General features: G+C 37.0%; 2 protein-coding genes across 4 annotated transcripts; one reads left to right on the top strand and one right to left on the bottom strand.

Moving 5' to 3' along the window:
• Positions 1–159: 159 nt before the first annotated feature.
• On the bottom strand, positions 160–6098 carry LOC109451121 (uncharacterized). The gene is made up of 3 exons (XM_019739076.2): positions 5887–6098; positions 3923–4069; positions 160–1053 (listed from the first exon to the last, which is right to left on the bottom strand). The coding sequence occupies exon 3, from the start codon at positions 1026–1028 to the stop codon at positions 342–344; it is 687 nt and encodes a 228-aa protein (XP_019594635.2). The 5' UTR covers positions 1029–1053; positions 3923–4069; positions 5887–6098; the 3' UTR covers positions 160–341.
• A 77-nt stretch (positions 6099–6175) lies between these two features.
• On the top strand, positions 6176–19816 carry YIPF5 (Yip1 domain family member 5). Of its 3 annotated transcripts, none has more exons than XM_019739071.2 (6): positions 6176–6328; positions 6876–6995; positions 14393–14565; positions 15395–15540; positions 17314–17495; positions 18833–19816. In XM_019739071.2, exons 2-6 carry the CDS (start codon positions 6886–6888, stop codon positions 18993–18995), a joined length of 774 nt encoding a protein of 257 aa, XP_019594630.1. In that variant the 5' UTR covers positions 6176–6328; positions 6876–6885; the 3' UTR covers positions 18996–19816. The 3 variants fall into 3 exon arrangements, with proteins under 3 accessions (XP_019594630.1, XP_019594633.1, XP_019594634.1); XM_019739074.2 differs by having other exon boundaries at positions 6258–6574; XM_019739075.2 differs by having other exon boundaries at positions 6310–6328; positions 6876–6991.
• The last annotated feature ends 1134 nt before the right edge of the window (positions 19817–20950 follow it).

Below are 20950 nucleotides of genomic sequence, written 5' to 3'. Positions count from 1 at the left end.
AGGTTAGACGTGTATATTCTAAAAGACAAAATACAAAGTTAAAACAATTTTTTTTTCAACCAGTTAATCTTTTAGTTGACACAGCTTTCAGTGTTTTCTGTACATAGATCACAAGGTAAATATTTTTGCAGCTTTACAAAAATGGAGTAATGCCATATATATGGTTCTACATCTTTTATTTTTTTTTTAGTTTTACAATGCACCATAGACATTTTTCCATGCAATGAATGAAAATCTGCTGCTGAAACACAGAGGGCTGCAGCTGGATAATGCGAGTGACCCTAAAGCAAAACATTAGCCTAAGGTTATAGCCCAGGGCCTGGCAAATGCCTGCAGGGACACTACACAAAAGGAATGTCTTCAAAGCCCCTTTGTGGAGCCCTGCAGCCACCCCTGAGCTCCCTTGGGCCCCTTGGGTGGAAGGGGTCCTGTAAACTTTTTTGCATCCACATAAACCCCCCCAATTTCTGTCTGGTTTTCTTCACCTCATCTTCTACCCTAGCCATCTCATCAAATTCTCTTATCATCTCCTCATTGCTCAAATGCATATCATGTATGGCCTCCTTGTATTCCTTGAGGCACTGAGCCAGCCCCTTGTTGGTTTTTCTCTTAGCTTTCTTCGGCATATCATCCCCAGCTGGGCGCTTTACTGCAGCCCTTGGTTCACTGGCTGGTTCTTCTTCCTCTTTTGGCTTTCCCTCATTCTCTGGCTTTCCCTCATTCTCTGGATTTCCTTCTTCTTTTGGTTTTCCCTGGCTCTCCAGCTTCCCCTGGCTCTCTGGTTTTCCCTCGCTCTCTGGCTCTCCCTCTTCTTTTGGCTTTCCCTCCTCTGGCTTATCCTTATCATTAAGTATTTCCTCATCTCCTGTCTTTCCCTCGTTTTCTATCTTTTCCTCTTTTTCTAACTTCTCCTTGTCTTCCAGAGCACAAGCCATTTCTGGCTTTCCCGCATCCTGTGGCTGTTCTTGGTTTTCCACCTTTACTTGGTTCTCGGGTATTGCTTCACTTTCATTGCCGAGTTTGTCCATGTTGAGATGTCCCCTCCACGCAGACCTGAAAGAACCGGGAGCAACAATTAGGAGCTTGCAGATGGCTCAGGGTCTGACAGCAGCAGAGGGCAGGAACCTGGACTGGTCAAAACAAGAATGTTTTAAGTTTGTATTTAAATTTATCTGGCTTAAAGCTCCCAGAGCAGCAATGCCTAGCCCTAGAAATACTGTTTTCTATTTTTAACAATGACATTATAACAGTAAAGAGTTAAACTGTAATGATAAGCAGTGGTAGCTTGGAGTGTCTGTAACTGAGAGGGTCATGAAGAATTCTAATCGAAAAATATAAAAGGTAAATTGCCTGAAGGAACTGTAATAACTTACACACTTTTAGTAATATCTAGGCTGCTTTCTTGTTGAGTACAATAACACCTGATCCTTGTATGATTTTTAAGAAACATTATATATTAAAATTTCTATGACAATGGTTTTACATGGCTAGGACACTGCCATTTTTTTTCTTTGCAAACAAACATATTTTCCACAACATAATTCATCTTATGCACTGTCTCCTGGTATATTAAATCCCACGTGTTGGGGAAACAGAAGAGAGAAAGGGAGATAAAGCATAAAGATGAGCACATTTTCTTTAGTGTTTGGAATAATATAAAACACACCAAGAAAAATCAAATATGCATAGCACTGTTCACAATTTTCAAGTACAACGGCTCCAACGTATGAGTGATTCTTAACCTATAGTGTCTGATACCAAAAGATATTTGTGAGACTAAAATTTACAGTGCAGACAAGCCCAATTTGGGAAATCTGGGACAGGAGATAAAGCAAGCATATTTTTAATATACTCTATCAAAAGGCAAATAATACAGAATCTGCAGGGAAGTATCAGAGTGAATGTGTATAATTGTTGTTTGTTCAAGTTCAATCATTGCAGTTTTTTAAAGGTCCATTTCGGTTGCTAACAAAATCCTATTGTTTCTGTAGCTATATAGATTCAGCAGTGATAATAACTGCCAACATTCACTGAATACTTAGTACTCAGGCATTGAGACGTCCATGCATTATCTCACACACGCCTCCTCGCAAACATGTAAGATGAACACTGGCATTGTCTTGGTCTTACCCGTGGGAAACGTGAGGCACAAAGACATTAAGTGACCCACTGAAGATCCACGGCTAGTAAGTGGTGGAGAATGTAAATCCAGGCAGGGGCTCCAGAACACGCACCCTTAACCACTACCCATTATTAATTAAATTACATGATTAATATGAGGTGAACTTGAAAATTAGCTGATTTGTCATGTGCCCAACGGGAAGATTACAAAAATAATTTTTTTTATCAACTTGAATATATACACATTTGGGGACGTAGGCACAATTTATCAACTAACTGCAATTTTAGTGCACACATATACACATCATTATATATGTCATTATATATCATGTATACATAACATATATAATGATTTCTATACATATGTAAAAATCACATTTTAGGTAAAGTAGTATATTCATTAGAAATATTGCCTTTTTCCACAAGGAATCAGGAGCCAGACTGGTCTGGATTCAAACTTCAGGTCTAGTATTTCCTGGCTTAATGATGTTTGACAAGTTATTTAATGGTTCTCTCCTCAGTTTCATCATGTATCAAATATATAGTACCTCCCCTATTGGGTTGTTAGGAAAAGTAATTGAGTTAAAAGGTGTGAAGTGCTTAGAGCAGTGCCTGGCATGTACTAAGTATACACAGGTGTTATGTTTTTCAAATGCTTCACTTCCACCTTTGGCAGGAAAGGTTCTGCCATCACTCCAGCCCAGTCCTCTGATGCTGTTTTTTACACTATCACTTCTGTTAAGTTATTTGAGATATAGAATTTTCAGTACCATCACTGAAATTCTAATTCCAAACCACAGTATCCATTCACCTAATATTAGAAATGTCTTTACTTGTTATTTACGAGGGTATTTGTGATCTCTACAATGAAAATAGAGCATTGCTTTAAAAATTATCTTTAAAAGATTTTTTTTGGCAACATGATGCACTTACAATATTGAAGTCAAAGTCCCAAGGTTAATTATTAAATTGGGATAACTTTCTTTGCCTCTTAAAAACCAGTTGTCCAAAAGCATCCAATGATGCTACAGAGGCAAATCTGTCTTCCCCAAATAATAATTTACTGTTCAAAGTAAAATAATTGAAATAACAGAAGGAGAATTTGATGAGGAAACTTCCTAAGGAATAAAGGGTAATTTGGGGGAAATATAGTTGTTATATTTGGGATATGGGGTTACATAATTAATATTCAGGGGAAGTAGAAACAGATCTTGGGCATGTACAATGGTATTTACCATAATTAGCAGGTTTCATTGTGGAATTTGACATGATATGCTTACAGCTACCAAATTCTCACCTTATTTCATACTTGTGGATATAGCTAAAAGTCAGGGAAAACTACCCATGTTCTAACCATAATTTTCAGGCACAAGTCCCTATGACATATTTACTATGGAACAGAGGTGAAAAAAGGCAATTCTAAAATATTTAAGTACAATTTCACTGCCATCCTAAAAATTTTTTTTTGCATTTGTGAAGTATATAAAAGTTAGCAGGCATACTAGCAGGTTTGTAATTAAAAAGTATTACTTGTGATTAAAATGTTGCTTCTTTTTTTGTTACAAGTTTGGTAATTGACATACTAGGTTCCAGGGAAAGACTGGGCAGCTGTTACAAGCCCACTTCCTGTTCCATCCTCTCTTGACCTGGTTCAGGCTTTTAACTCCTAATGAAGCCAGCTCAATGGCTCAACAGAGGTCAGAAGCACATTTACCAAGTACTCCAGTTTCCTTTACTATAACTTGCTGGAGCCTGTCCTGGGGTGGGAGAAAAGAAAAAAGTTTCCAAAAGAAAGGCCTACCTGACTAGCCACGGAATTGACTGATCGGCTCAAAGTCCCTAAGGGGCTTCGGCAGGATACCTTGGCTTATGTTTCAAAGCCAAACAATGTGGAAGATTTAATCACGTAACTCAATTTTCTTGCTTGGCTTCTCAATTGAGGCAGGGGCTGGAGAGGAAAGAAAATCGAGTAAATACGGCAACTGATTTCACAGACAGAAGCAAATGAATAACATCTATATCCAACAATTCATTCCTAAGTAACTAATTTTTAATGCTTACATTCTTGTATTTTATTCAAATTTGAGAGTAATATCTCTTTTGGATAGGAAGAGCAGAAGAAACAACAGAGACCAGAATTTTTTTTTCAACCATAAGGTCACTAAGCAGATAAAGTAATAGATTATTGCATATTGTTGATAATTAGAAACTCAGCTTTCTAGATAATGTAGCTTATAAAGAGTACAATCATATAATTTGTACTCAGGGATATTTTTGAGAGCAAAAAGGAAACAATATTAATTATGCTGGAACAATAAGGCATAAAATGGGATAAAGGGCTGTCTCCAGCAAATCAAGATATATGGTCAGTCTACCTAGAGTTGTGCAGAGTGGAATTTACCACATCAATAAATTCTAAAATGATTTGTAAAAGGTGGTAAATTAAATATTTGGATGAGCAATTTCAGAAATTCTCCGATATAGAAAACTTCAAAGGGTAACTAACTGCCTATTCATCTCTAGAGCACAGTCCTTGGTTTTTTGGTTTGTTATATCCTTTTGCTGTTGTTATTTTTGTTTTGAGGGGACTATTTTTTTGTTTGTTTTACTTTTACTCGTTTGTTTCATTTTAACTAGTGAAATTTTATCCTTCCTTTGGAAACTGGTCCCAGAGCAATGGCCTGGCTTCTTTTGTCAGGCCCACGGGATTCTGGTTCTGCCATACAATGCAAGGGTTTACGGTATAAATTTTAGTACTAGAAATCCTGAAGAGAATTCTGCTCATTGATTAATACCATGGCATTTGGAGTTAGTCAGGATTCTTCCACTTTGAGAAAATGATTTAACATAATAACCACAAAAATTGTTCTTTCTTTCTTTTTTTTTTTTTTAAAGAAACAAGCTCATACCATTCACCAGTTTCCCTCTTCCTTTAGGACCAACACGAACACCCAACAAGACACTATTGCCTGGTCCTTGCCTGTAGCTCCAGCCTCAACTCCTTTGTGGCTTCACTCACTTGCTCCTCCAATCACCCTGGCTTCATTTAGAACCATGATTTTCAAACTCTGAATTTGCCCAAAGGACATTCTGAAATGTCTGGAGACATTTTCAGTTGTCACAAGGTGGACAGGGGTAGGCTACTGGCATCTAGTGGGTAAAGGCCAGGGATGCTGTTAAAAATCCCACAGCGCACAGGGCAGCCCCATACAACAAAGAATCATTTGGACCAAAATGTTAACAGTGCAGAGGCTGCGAAACCCTGATTTACACCTTTCCTTACGTAGTGTTTCCCCCCATCCCAGGCCTTCCTCGCGCAGGCTGTTGTCTCTGCCTGAAACATTCGCGCTCTTCTCCGCCCCTCCATTTCCCTTCCCTTTTCCGGTTTCCCCCATTTCTCCAATTAACTCCTCGTCACCCTTTTGATCACCACCTTCTCGTAGTGGCTCTCCAGGTTCTTAATCCCAGATAAACATTACACCTTTCCAAAGAATCATGGCGCCCATAAGAATACTAGTAACCATTTCACACGTATTTGTTTGTATCTGATCACCGCCTCCTTTACCAACTCCAGGTGGGCCGCCCCATCCGGTTCGTGTTCACTATTGTAACCCCCGTAACCCCAGCAGTTAGTACAGCTCGTGCTAACACTGCATTCGATATTATTACACGAACACTTAACAGCCTCACTTATAAAAGGAGAAATAAAAACACAGTAAGCATCTCGTTAGGGGGTAAAGATAAATAATAAACTTATCACAGTGCCTGAGTCACAGTGAGTCCAGAGAGAGCGACGCTCGCTAGTTGGTGGAGCAGGAGGCAGGCTCCGTCCGCTCCACTTCAGCGCTTGCACGTCTTCCTCCGGGCCCTCCTACTAAGGAATTCTCCTTCCTCCCAAATAATGACTAACAATTACTGCGCCTGTGCTTCTCCGCCTTTTCCGTCTTCACCGCTAAACAGCTACCGGAAGTATTTTCCCCCCACCTCTTCCCATTGGTCCATACTGCGCATGCACCAAATCAGGCTCCCCCGCCCCTCGGCGCTCAACCGGGAGCGCAAAATCTGCCAACACGCCTGCGCAAGCGAGTGTGCCCCGGAAGCGGTTCTTTGGCCTGTAACACGTAGCAACCCGGCCAGTTCAGAGTCTTAAGCCGAGGGTGGGGCTTATTTGGGGCTGCCGGAGCTACTGCCACCGCCTTTGCTTTTGGTGAGTGACCCAGGCCCGTGGCTCACTGTCCTGCTTTGCCCCATACCTGTGCAGCGCGGCTTATTGCCACCTTTCGGCTCCGCGCCCGGTCCTTTCCTCGGACTCTCGCTCCCTTTCAAGCTCTTGCTGTGACGCGGCCCCTGCACCGCAGGCGCGGCCTTTGGGGAGTCTGCACTGACCTGGCAGGCCCAGGCCTTATTTTGCAAGGTGGCAGCGGAGTTGTCAGTTGTAAAGTCCCGCCCCGAGGTGAGGAATCGTCTTTGTGGTTGATATTTCAGGTCCCCTGGAACCACTCCTCCCACGACCCTGCTTCTAACTCAAGGCATATCAGTACCTTGAAGTGGAGGTGTCTTCCCAGGCCTTAATTTAAGACAGTAGTCATTTCCTTAGCACCCCCGTCCCCGACCCACCCTCCAACTGCTGCTTCCCAAGATTTCCGAGGAAATATTTGCTGCCTTCTGGGGGTATTTGCTTAAGCAAAGTATCAGGAACGAGTTAACTAGGACCTGGGCGTAAGCAATTATTTGCCGTTTCTCTTCTGTTGCAGATCATTTGCAATGTCAGGCTTTGATAACTTAAACACGGATTTCTACCAGACAAGTTACAGCATCGATGACCAGTCACAGCAGTCCTATGATTATGGAGGAAGCGGAGGACCCTATAGCAAGTAACTTTTCAACTTCGGCAATTTATTTAGTCAAGATAGCAGGGAAATCTTGGTATCCAGAATGTTTGGTTCTGCCTAAAACTGAGTGTGTGAACGTGTCCGTTTTCAGGATGTGATTTTTCATCATCTTCCTTCCTCTGGAGCGATCTGGGACACTGGTTTAGGTTTGAAGGGCTTGCCCTATTTAGAGTTTGATGGCTTCTATGCAATGTCTTCAGATGTGTTGTGGGTGGAAAAGTGGATCGCTGAAGAACTTTTTCTAGTAGAAGTATTTCTACATCCTTTAAGGTACAGATAGGAGTTCAGGTACCTAGAAGACAGGCGGTTTAGTCCACAGGACCAGTTAAAAATTAAAATCCTTTAATGGCTTTTTTAGTAGTTAAAATAGTCCAACTTGGAGACTTTCTCAACATGAATTGACAGTGCTCAGTGACACTGTTTAACAGTGTAAGCTTCCTGTTAGGAACCATCAGGTGATTTTCATAGAGCAGTCGATGGTCATTTTTATTATTACAGCAAAAGCTTTTGGTCAGTACACACAAGTTGCCAGTTGCAGAAAAGGGGGCACTCAAAACCTTTCAGTCTTGAACTGTTAAAAAAAATGATTTTTTAAATAATCCCTGGTATTTGCGGCAAAAATACAGTAACTGAAGGTTTTCTACCAATCTCCTCTAGGACATCATACCCTAAGTTTCTTAGGACCTTAAAGATAATCTTATCAGCTTCCTATCCAGTGAAGGAGTTTCCTATACCTGGGTTGCTTAACCTTTTTTAGATGGTCCGCTACCCCTTTGAGAATTTAATGAACTCGGGGTGGTGAACACACAATGCAATGTATAGATGATGTATTATGGAAATGTACACTTGAAACCTATGTAATTTTACTAACCAATGTCAGCCCAATAAATTTTTTAAAATCTATTGAAAATTATGGGCCTATTTCTGAGAAACGTGCATGCACTCAGACATCCCACATAAATGTGCATATAACTTCAGACAGTTGATGTGTCTGATGTTCATCTATGGGCTGTGAATTAACCTCATGAAGACTATCCCAGGATGAGGGCAAGGAATGAGTGTGCCCAGTCAGTCTGAGAGAAACGTGTAGTACTAGAACATCTTTGAATTAATAAATCTGAATGGAAGTGTCCAAGAATTTAAAAAACAAAGCAGAAATCAAATTGAGACCCATAGTCTGGTCTGTCTTGGATAGGTTCTACTAGTTACAACTTACCCCTTGAATCTGCTTACTGCAATATATTCTAAGGCTTTTTCCCCTCCCTAAAACTTAACAGTGAACTATAGGACTGAGCATGTAAAAAATTCTCTCTATAAGTCACGTTCTTCCTTTCTGAGAAATTCTCAACTATATATCATTGAGGATTTATCTCTTTTGGTCAGTCAATTGGGCAGAATTAGAAAAATCATGTTGAGAAATTTTCATTCATTTATTTACTTAAATATATATTTTTTGTGATTGTCCTGTGCATGAAAGGGCAAATGAATATAAGATTGGACAGAGTGCAGCCATAGGGCTTTGGAAAATCTGCGCTGGGTGCAGGCCTGTTTTTAACTAAATTATATTGATGTTTGGAACAGCAGAACTATTCCATTTAGATTGCAACCTCCTAGGTTTATCTGTCTCTGACTTTCTTTCCTATTCTGTCCATGTTGGCATCACTTAAAGGTGTAACTTATCATTCCATTTATCTCATTTCAGTTTTCCAGAGCAGTTTAGATATTCTCTTGCTAACTATTCTCACAATTCCATTCCAACCAAATTATGTACCAGTAAGCATTGCTTCAGTGCTAGTAAAGATGTTTTGTTCCAGGTGCTAATATAACCATTACTGCCATGTAATGAATATTAGTTTATAGATGATGCTTAGGAAAACAAAATGCCTAATGTATTAGCAGTAATAGCTGGGTTTCTGAGTTTCTCTTTTTTTAAATTTGTAGTTCACTCTGGCTTCTATTTTATTTATTTATTTAGTTTTTTTAATTTTTTTATTTTTATTTTTTTAAAGATTTTATTGGGGAAGGGAAACAGGACTTTATTGGGGAACAGTGTGTACTTCCAGGATGTTTTCCCAAGTCAAGTTGTTGTCTTTTCAATCTTAGTTGTGGAGGGTGCCGTTCAGCTTCAAGTTGTCCTTTCAGTCTTAGTTGTGGAGGGTGAAGCTCAGCTCCAGGTCCAGTTGCCGTTGCTAGTTACAGGGGGCACAGCCCACCATCCCTTGCGGGACTCGAACCAGCAACCTGGTGGTTGAGAGGACACGCTCCAACCAACTGAGCCATCCGGTCAGCGGCAGCTCAGCTCAAGGTGCTGTGTTCAATCTTAGTTGCAGGGGGCGGAGCCCACCATCCCTTGTGGGACTTGAGGAGTTGAACTGGCAACCTTGTGATTGAGCCTACTGGCGCATGTGGGAATCGAACCTGCAGCCTTCGGAGTTAGGAGCATGGAGCTCTAACTACTTGAGCCACCGGGCCGGCCCCATTTGAGTTTTATTTAAAAAAAAAAAAAAAAAAAAAAAAAATTTTGGCCTCTTCTAATTCTATATGTGCCTTCAGTTAGATCTGCAACCTAATGGCATTTTAAATGTCCATCTCAGTTTATCAAATAATATTTTGTTTGTGTTGCTAATTTGGTAACAAAGATCAGCTGTTGATGAAAATCTAGGTTCGACTAGCATATGACTTAGACTGTCTTCAAGTTTGACTTATTATTAGTCTATAGTTTTGCATTTCCCCTGTGGAGTCAGCTTTAACATTTTACATAGTTTCCTTTATGGGTACTTTATAAATATCATTCATATATTCATACAAAAACAACAACAAAAATACAAAGAAAAAATTAAGGGCTGTTTGATCTTAATGTGTTGAGTTTTATGAATGTCATATTTGGACAGGACCCACACTGTATTCTAGATATGCCTATAAAATGCAGTCCAATCACACAATTACATAATTTTTTAAAGTGTTGAAAGCTAGAATTTTTTTTTCCATCTTTGACTTAACAGATAATACCTTTATGGACTCTCTAAGGATTTTCATGAGCTTAAGTAGCCAACCCAGTATATTAGGAGGCTTTGTGTTTGTTGTTGGTACTGAGTGCTGCAGCAGGTTTACTACGGGTATCTGCTGCTTTTTCTGCTGTTAAAATGTTGATTTAGCCTATAAAGATCATGTCTACTATGCTGTGTTTTAATTTAAAACTAGCAGGGGTGACTCAGGAATTTTCCTGACCAGGTCATGCCAGAAAAGGAAAATAGTAAAATTCTATGGTATTCTTTCTCACCTTGAATCTTGAAGAAGGAATAATAGTGCCACCTTTGAAGCTGTGATTCGCTTGCTATATTCCTCTTCCTGATGTGAGATTTATGCGTCTGTATCAGGGATTCTAAAGTGTGGACTGCAGACCCCCAACCGTCCTTGAGACCTTTCAGAGAGTCTTGAAAGTCAAAACTATTTTCATCACAAGACTAAGACACACTGATAATTGGGAAAGCAGTGGTTGGTAAAACTGCTGGTACCTGAACATGAATTAAGACAATGGCATCAAATTGTTCTAGTAATCATTGTATTCTTTATTGCCACCCACTTGTTGGTGGGTCGGGGGAATCAATTTCATTTAAGGATGCCCTTGAGGAAGCAGTAAGAATTATCATTTTATTATATTCTGACCCTTGAATACACACATTTTTAACATTTTCTGTGATAAAGAGGGAAACAGTCATAAAGCACTTCTACTTCATACTGAAGTACAATGATTATCTCTCGGAAAAGCTCCTGTGCGATTTCTCAAACTCAATCACCCGCTTTCTCATGGAAACCATTTTTATTGGAAAGAACAACTGACCTACAAATTATGGTTATTCAGTCTTGAGTATTTGGCAGATATTTTCTCAAAAATGAATGAAGTGAGCCTGTTAATTCAAGGAAAACAATTAACGGTATGTGTGGCCAATGATAAAATTAGAGTTTTCAGGCAAAAATGAGGATTTTGGAAAACTTGCATCCATAACTGAACTTATCCATTTCCCAGTAATCATTTTTTTCTGATGAGATCAGTAATGATAGTAACAAATGTGATTTTTAAATTTATGTATGTATTTATATTAAATGTGTCAATATTTGGAAGATCTGCATAACTCATACTAATATTTTCTAAATGGCCAATGTATGATTTTATAAGTTGTACATGAGTAAAGAAAAGATCCTTTCAAAGTGCAAAATGGATGTATTCTAATGCAACAGTATAAAAATTTCATTAGTATTGCTCCAGTTTCCATGTTGCAACTTAAAACAACTACCACTTTGCTTTGAATTTTAATATAATATCAAAAGGAATATTCATAATCTGAAAAGGTTCTTAAAAATACTCAATTTTCCAATTGCAAGTCTGCAACACTAGATTTTCTTCAGATACTTCAACTAAAACAATATATCACAACAGATTGAATGCAGAAGCAGATAGAAGAATTTTAGCTATCTTCTGTTAAACGAGACATAAATGAGATTGTTAAAAATATAAGCATGCCACTTATCTCAGTAATTTTTTTAAAATAATTTTTAAATAAAAATGTTTATGATAACGTAATAGATTTATCATTACTTTAAATGAGTTAATAAATATTTTAATGTTTCTCAGTTTTAATTTCTAATATAAATATTGATGGATATAACCCACATAAAAAACATATGAGATTCTCAGTAATAAAGTTTAAGAGTATAAAGGGGTCCTAAGAGTTTGAAAATCACTGATCTGTATCATTCTTTTTGGTTTTTCTATTGCATATACATTCACATTTATATTTTCTCTCTCGCCCCCCCCATGAGAAAAAATAAAATACAATCTGTTTATGCAGATTGGAGAAACCTTCATATGGCACTTTTCTAGCTGTTTCATAAACTCAGATGGGGATTTAGGATATATCCAAACAGTGATCAACACAATAACATATTGTATTAAATCAGAAAATGTGAGTTTTTGTCTTAGTTCAATCAGCTATCCCTGTGGGGTATGTGTTTGTGTAAATAGAAATCAACATATTTGCAAACCAAAATGAATGGGGAAATGCATTTACAGAAAAAATATTACAGCGTCTCTGTAAAGTAGGATTTGGGAGTGATTTTTATTACAGTTGTTAAGAGTCAAAAAGTCTAGTTTTTAATCTACCACATGGGCAAATCATTTTAATCCAAATATCAGTTTTCACATCTTTATAATGGGAAGGATGATAAAATCAACTTCTTTGAGTTGCAATGAAGATAATATGAAATAATTCACATTAAACACTTGTAACAGTGCTTTAACAGTAATCTTCAAAAAGGTCATTAGTTATGGTTTTGGGTATTGTCAGTAGTTGATAGACACCTATATATTACATATAACATTTGAGGATTAATTTTAATAAATATTAAATGTACTTCATTTTTAAAGGTACAAAAGTGTATAATGTGAAAATTAAGTCTTCTGTTTCCTGTTCCCAGGTCCCTTTACCTATATAATGATATATATAGACATGGGTATATAGATATAGATATAGGTAGTATCCTAAAAAGCACAGTCACAATGGGTGTATGTGATATATACTATTCTGAACATTGGTTTTTTCCTTTCCACTGAATATTTCTTGATTATCATTCCTTATTAGCACACATACCACTGTCTCATTTCCTTTAGCAGTTACATAGTAATCTATGCCCATATCTCAGCTTATTTACTATAGTTGTTTCCTTTGTTTTCTGGTTTTTGCTATTAAAATAATGCTTCAGTGAATTCTATATTATTATATAGCCAGCAAAATAAACAGTGTTTTTTTTCAGCATGGATTGGACTAGTGGTGAGTCTTGAGAACCCCATTGGAATTTCCAGAAGGCTATGTATGTGAGGTTGAAAATTTATCGTTGTTTTGATTTGCTTCTAATCAAGATGTTCAATTTAAAATTTAGATTTATTTTAAAATCTCAAATAACATTAATGGAGGTCATTAAATTTTTATATTTATCTAAAAGGGAACTATAAAATTTTAAAAGGTAATTAGACTAAAAGCTCTCTAAGTCTTCTCAGGTCTGATTTTAAAAATACCTTTTAAAGTAATTACTTCTGTATTTCTTACTATGTAATTAGATTGGTCCCATTGACAGATGTCATAGTTTTTCAGAACATGGTGAAACAATTGTTTAAAGATATTACTTCAGTATCCTTCTGTTCCCTTTTTTCATCACTAAAGTAGCCATGGTAAGGTCTCTCCCTCTAAAATGCAGGATTTTAGCACATACCAAATGAAACAATAGGTGTACAACTACTTTGAAAGATTAAAAACACTATTCAGGGCTGGCCCGGTGGCTCAGGTGGTTGGAGCTCCGTGCTCCTAACGCCAAAGGCTGCCAGTTCGATTCCTACATGGACCAGTGGGCTCTCAACCACAAGGTTGCCAGTTCGACTCCTCGACTCTCACAGGGATGGTGGGCTCTGCTCCCTGCAACTAAGATTGAACACGGTAGCTGCCACTGAGCTCCCAGATGGCCCAGTTGGTTAGAGCCCGTCCTCTCAACCACAAGGTTGCTGGTTCGACTCCCGAAAGGATGGTGGGCTGCGCCCTCTGCAACTAACAACAGCAACTGGCCCTGGAGCTAAACTGCGCCCTCCACAACTACTATTGAAAGGACAACAACTTGACTTGGAAAAAATCCTGGAAGTACATACTGTTCCCCAATAAAGTCCTGTAGTAAAAAAAAAAAAAAAAAAAAAGTGTGTGTGTGTGTATATATATATATATATATATATATATATTCAAATTCAAGGCATACTAATAAGGTTTTGTTATATCCAGAAGCTTTCACAAAAAAAGAAGCTTAATTTTTCCACTCTGGTTTGAAATTGATGGTTGTTCTTAAAGACATTTACCCACTTGTAAAAAACATACTACAAAGAGTAAAGAAGAATGATTTTTTTCATTCAATAGAGATCCAAATTACAATGGAAAATTACATAACGTACAAAGTCTCTCATCCTAAGTTTTCATTCATAGTCTTAGAGATAAATTTTACTTCACAGCTATCTTTATATTATATATACTCACTAAGGGGGAAAAATAGACAAGATTTTTGAGTTTTCATTTGTTGGCCTAATGTTAAAAGGTTGAATAATTTATAAAATGCTCAAGTGCTGCATGAGTGAGTGTTGGCATCATCAGGAAGATTCTCTATAAAACACAGACTACTTATTGTAATAATCACATTGGTTCTAGTAATCATTTCAGCCATCATTTACAAAAACTGGCAAAGTGCATATCCTAGGAATTGCATGACTAAGATTTTCTAGCTGTCAGGGATATCAGCTGTTGGGGGTTGACGTAATTCTGAGAAATGTAACTAACTTTGATTTACAGACAGTATGCTGGCTATGACTACTCGCAGCAAGGGCAGTTTGTCCCTCCGGACATGATGCATCCACAACAGCCATACACCGGACAGATTTTCCAGCCAGCTCAGACATACACTCCAGCCACTCCCCAGCCATTTTATGGAACCAACTTTGAGGATGAGCCACCTTTATTAGAAGGTAGGATTGGTTGCGACATCTGATCGTACTTTATAGTATCCAGCTGGTCAGTGAAAATAAACCTTAGTTTGGAGAAGTTATGCTTTCCTTTAAAAGAATAATGTAGAAAATGTTTTCTAAGTGACCCATTTTGAACAGATTGTGTATAAACCACATTGAGCCAGAGGAGAACAGATTTTTATTAGATCTTTAAAAGTGATAATAAGATATGTCAATATATTAGCATTGACTTTTCATATTATCAATTAAAATCTATCAGTGGAAGAAATGAAAGAAAATAGCATGGTATTGATTAGTCATCATAGAAATAAGCTGACAAAACTAGTAACATCCCTGTAAAGTATGGTGGTTTTCAAATTGTATTCCAAAACCCTAGAGCAGTAGTTTAGAACATTTTTTTTTTTAGTTCGATACCCTTTGAGAGTCTAATGAAAGCTATGAATACACTCCTTAGAAAAATGCACACATATGCATAGAGACATAGTTTTGTATAAAATTTCGTGGGGCCTCCAGGTGTTCCTGAAGCCCCAAGTAAAGGATCCCTTACTATTAGCCCTGCTCATATAGTCTTTTCTATGCAGTACTAGCTGACAGTGTCTGTGCCATCATATACCATTTTCTGACACCAAACCAGAAATCAGATATTTGTGGAATAAACACCACAGTCAAAGAAGACTGGTGTTGAGGACTCATCCAAATAATATCTGGTATTTCTGGATCGTCTTTTGATGCTGGCTGTTTCATTTTGTCTCCTGTTCTAGCATAGATTCTGGTAAACTAAAGGTATATTCCAAGTCCTACTTGACTTCCTTATTTTCTTTTCCTTCAGAATTAGGTATCAATTTTGACCACATCTGGCAAAAAACACTAACAGTGTTACATCCATTAAAAGTAGCAGATGGCAGCATCATGAATGAGACTGATTTGGCCGGACCCATGGTTTTTTGCCTTGCCTTTGGAGCCACGTTGTTACTGGTAAGATTTTAGTTTCAACTCTTAGTGTGAGATTACAGAACAATCTTTAAATGTTCCACCAAGAGCCATTTATGAGATTGCTTGTACATCAAGTCTTTGATGTGTTTTGAACAGTATTGAGTTGCTTGAATTTATACCTATTCATCACTTCTCCATTGATAATAATACAGTATATTAAGAAATCATTTCTTGTTCCAAGAAGTGGTCCAATTGTTAGGGGAAAACAAAAAATAAATAATAAATAACATGTGGCATTATTTCTTCATCAAAATTCCTTCTTTTATGAGATTGACAAAATTTTTTAGTCTATTGCTTTTTTTTTTTTTTTAATTTAAATATCCAGACCTTGGATAATGTTTTCTTGTAATGGTGCGGGTGGTTACTTTTCTGTACATTGTTTTGACTTTTAATAATTGAAATATTAAAAGACAAGAGGTTTTAGTCCCTATCCCACCTCCCTAAGAATGTTAAAGCATATTGAAAATGAAAAGTTGTAAAGACAATTGTTAATTTTTTTTCAACTTTATCTTATATCTGTAAATGGATAGAACATGAAGTTTTTAGTCAGAAAAGCTGGGCGTGAGCTCCATGCTTCTACTCTCTCCGTGAGGAAGTCTTTTAATCTCCACTCCCTCTGATAGAGAATTCTTTGCTTGCCCCCGAACAAGATTGTTTTGGACATTAAGCAAGACAGGTTATGTGAGAACACTTTGAGAAGTTTAAAGCACTGTGCAAGCATGAGATTTTATTATTACATGAGTGAATTATCAATGAACTCAGCTGAGCCTTTCAAACTTCTGTATTCTCAATCAAATATTTACAAATAAACATTGAATCTTAACAAAATCCCAAAGAGTTTTCCATTTAACGGAATTTGTGGAGGCATTCTCATGACTGAGCTTTATGTCAAAAATCTGGCAAACCAGGAACGTTTTGAAGGCTTCTCTGTAGAGTGAGTTTTAATGATAGTGTGACCTGAATACAGTGATACGATGTTTCACATAACTTTACTAATGGTACTGTAACTCCAAGTTAGCTAACCTTAACTGTCCTGAGTGAGTGTGTGTGTGTGTGTTTATTTTTGGTCAAAGAACTTTATAAATCAACACACAATTTGGAAAAAAAAAAAGAAAAAAATATCTTCCATTATATTCCTCTTGCCTGGTTGTTATTCAGTTTTCTTCTCTCTCCTTCCTACAAAACCCTGGCCTCCTGCTTATCCTGGCTTGCTTTCTCCTAGCTCCTCTAACATGTAAAGCGAAATGACAAAATGATTTCTGCTGTTTAAAAGATCATACCTAAAGATTATAGCTACATCTGTGCATAAGACTAACTTGCTCTGAGGCAGTTTTGGTGGAATGAGGTGCTTTCAAGTGATAATAGCTATTGTCTAAACATTCTGAATGACTTTCCATCTTGTCTCTAGTTTATTTGCTTAAAATCAGCGAGATTTCTTTTTAGAAGTCTACTGCTTTAGGTGATTGTACCACGATTTTGTATCTTTATATGTTGAATTCTGTGCCAAGCTCAGATGCTAACTGGAAAATGAAAAAACAAATATCTTTGTGTTGCAAGGTGATACTTTAAACTTCTTAAGAAAGATGTAAAAGTCAGTCTGCTCAGTGTTCTACTTCTGCGTAAAAAATAGATTATCTCTGTAGACTTTGATGCTCATAAATTGAATATCTTCTACATGTACCATTTTGGGTGAAATAAGGCCAAAAGTAACTTATTTTTTTGCCCTTTAACCTGTAATCTTTTCTTTATCCATAGGCTGGCAAAATCCAGTTTGGCTATGTATATGGAATCAGTGCAATTGGATGTCTAGGAATGTTTTGTTTATTAAACTTAATGAGTATGACAGGTGTTTCATTTGGTTGTGTGGCAAGTGTCCTTGGATATTGTCTTCTTCCCATGATCCTACTTTCCAGCTTTGCAGTGATATTTTCGTTGCAGTAAGTACTGATTTTGATTTTGGGTGTCTATTGACCAATTCTGTGTAGTAGGATTTACCTTCCCATCAGTATGAGCTAAATCACTGATCCAGCAAACGTTAGAAGTGCCTCTTGTGCGTGAGGCTGCATGCTTTTCAGTGATGAACAGTGGAACTGAGAATAAACTTTGACATCTTTTATACCATCTCAGCTTCTACCTATGAAAAAGAATTTCACTAGTTTTGTGTTCATTTACCAGTGTCACTAAACAAATTGAAGAGTGGTGATTGTTAACTTAAATGTTAAATTTAGCATGGAAAAGTGAAGTTAAAAATTAAACTTACTTTCTTTTTGATATTTTTCAGATTAGACTATATCTGATTTCTTGAAGATGTTGGGCATGTAGTAGTGAATGAATAATAAACATATTCTCTATTTGGCAGTTTTTTAACTGAAAATGAAACTTTTTTTTTTTTTGGCATGAGGCTGTTACCGGCCTATTGTGTTCTCAGATATAGTTGTAAGCAGCTTTAAATATGTGTGATTTTTAGAGAAGAACTTAGGTATCGTTAAAAAGAAAGGTGAAAATTACTGCTGATAGAGTTCCTGCTCCTGGCCAGTGCAACGGTGCCCTCAGCAGTCAGGCTCCTCCTTGTGGCATGTGCTGGACAGGGCTGACCAGTGACCCGGCTTTGTTAAACTTACAAAGCTGAAACGGAGGTTTGAGAGAAGAGCATATATCAACTATTTGATACCAGAGATTTGGCAAGATGATGGCTTTACAGTGTTCCTACTTTCGATAAAAATGCTTCAGATTTCTAGTGTAGAAACTGCTTCACTCTTTTCATTTGTTGAGATTGATATATTTACATTTGAATTCTATAGAAGATATTTTCTACTAAAACACTGGTTTCCAGCCTGGGGCAATTTTGCTCCTAGGGGACATTTGGCAATACCTGGAGACAATTTTGGTTGTCACAACTGTCGGGGACAGGGGTGCTACTGGTACCTTATGGCTAGAAGCCAGGGATGCTATGGACATCCTAACAATGCACAGAAACCCCCCTACAACAAAAGTATATCCGGCCCATACTTAAGTAGTGTGAAGGTTGAGAAATCCTGTGCTAAAAGGCGCAAAATGTATTGATAAACGAGCTTTTATCACATGGAATAATTCAGCATCTTCGAATTCACTGTAAAGTACATTTGAACATTTGGGGGGGGAAATCTTGATTAGTCCTGCAGATGTCTACATGTGGATTTAAAATGCTTTCTTTAGAATTGCTTATTGTAGTTAGTATTCTTACATAACTAATCTTTCTTTTTTTGTCCGCCTTCTTTTTCCTTGTTGGTTACAGAGGAATGGTAGGAGTCCTTCTCACTGTTGGAATCATTGGATGGTGTAGTTTTTCTGCTTCCAAAATTTTCATTTCTGCATTAGCCATGGAAGGACAGCAACTTCTAATAGCATATCCTTGTGCTTTGTTATACGGAGTCTTTGCCCTAATTTCCATTTTTTGAACTGAATTTATCTGGGATGTGGACATCATTGGGCCAAATACACGAAAAGGACTTCGGACTCTTAAATTGGACCAGCAAACTGCTACAGTGCAACTCTCATGCAGATCTAACATTTGACTATTGGAACAATGGAAGTAAATGTGTATCTTTTGTTCATTTTTATAGAACTTTTGAATACTGTATTGGATTTACCTGCAGTATAACTAGCTTTAAGTGTTTGTGCTTATACAAATAAGAAGTGCTATTTCTTTCCTGTTCCTGCAGCCTTTAAAAAACAACTTTTTTCCTCGTAAATTATGTTTTTGATAGATTTTTATCAACTGTGGGAAACTAACCACAGAGCTGATAATTTTTCTTAACAACAATGCAGTCATAGTAAAGAAGATACTAGACTTATTGCAGAAATATTTTTTCCAAGGAATTAGGAAAGAAAAATTGCCTGTATTCTCAAGTCAGATGCACTTCAAGCAAAAAAGTGATCCCAATGTAGAGTTTATGAGTTTGCATTTCAAAAATTTGACATTCCTTTCAATTATCTCTTGGGATTTTTGCTAAAATTTTGCGATACAAGAAGCGCACAGTCTACCTTATTGTAGACATGAAATGTGAACACCTGTTCCTGTAGTAGCGCTGACTACACTACTATGACCTAGACTGGCTCCATTAACGCTCATAGTTGAATCTCCATGTTTCCCAGGAAAAAAGAAAATCATTAACGTTTTCTGAGAAAAATACTTACAATGTCTCAGTTTCAGTATTGCAGTTATCAATGTAAAGTACATTTGATGCTTATTAATTAAAATTTTCCCAGTTAATTTTAACTGTGTTGTTGAGTTTACTTTTGCTAAATCACTGTTCTCGGCGTCCTCTTTTCTTTAACTAGGGTCTGATTGTGATTTGCATTCTTAATTTATCCTAAATTTTAAGAATAGAAGTCATCTGGTTTAGAATCAGAAAAATGCGATTCAATGCAAAGCAGTTTACTTTGAGTTAAAACATTATTTCTTGTATTAAGTTTATTCGGTTACTATTGTTGTACTCTCTTGCCAGAGAATCTGTAAGAAACTACTGTGTCTTGTATGTTGATCATTGGCTATTTCTGAAGAAACTGCCTCTGATTCTGGACAAAGTTCAGTTATACTTATAAGAAACGTACCACATGGGGAGGAAAATGTTGCCTTTCTTAAAAGGGGAAATTTTCAGACTGAAAAAGAAGTGCCAAGCTGACATAATAGTGATTCTTTTTTAGAGCAATTTTCAAAATAGTGATTTTCAATTATAAAAGGAGGTTAAAATAATAAAATATATTTCTTACAAGAAGATCCTGATTTCTAATCTCTGGAGCCACATAAATATGTTTTTCTTCATTAATAATCTGCTGGAGGAATACACTCATTACTAGTTAGTTTTGGGCTGGGTTTTCAAACTTAACAAATTGTTGTAGAATATTTTCATTGTGATCCTTGGATAGTATCTTTTTTGCTTTTTTCAATTAAGTTTATAAATATAAGTCTTGTTAAGGCAAATGTAATGAGTGCCTTCTGTTAATACTATTAGTTCTTCCTACTGAACGGGGGAGATGAAGATTTGGAAATTAAATTCCCCCACTGTTGCTTAGACTTAAGACCATTACTCTTCAGCCAGATTCCCAAAATGGATCAAATTGTTTTGGTTTTTTTTTTTGCCTCCCCGACCCCCAACAAAATAATTTTTAGTTTAAATCAATATTATAGAGAGTTTTGTTCTTGGTTGTCTTTTATTTAACTCCAAATTATTAGGTCTAAAACTTTTTTATATTTAATTGTTACTCTGTCAAAACAGCTATACAGTAGAGTTGCATTTGATGGCAATTGTGTAGTTCTAGAGTTTGCTTGGTTACATGAAGAGTCACATATATGCAAAATTTCCCTTATAAAACTCTCTTAAATAAAAAATACAGTATATGTAGCTATATT

Source organism: Rhinolophus sinicus, linkage group LG10 (genome assembly GCF_036562045.2).
Source record: "Rhinolophus sinicus isolate RSC01 linkage group LG10, ASM3656204v1, whole genome shotgun sequence".
Lineage (NCBI taxonomy): Eukaryota > Metazoa > Chordata > Mammalia > Chiroptera > Rhinolophidae > Rhinolophus > Rhinolophus sinicus.
Note: the sequence above shows the minus strand (reverse complement) of the source record. Positions and strands in the feature narration are given on the sequence as shown.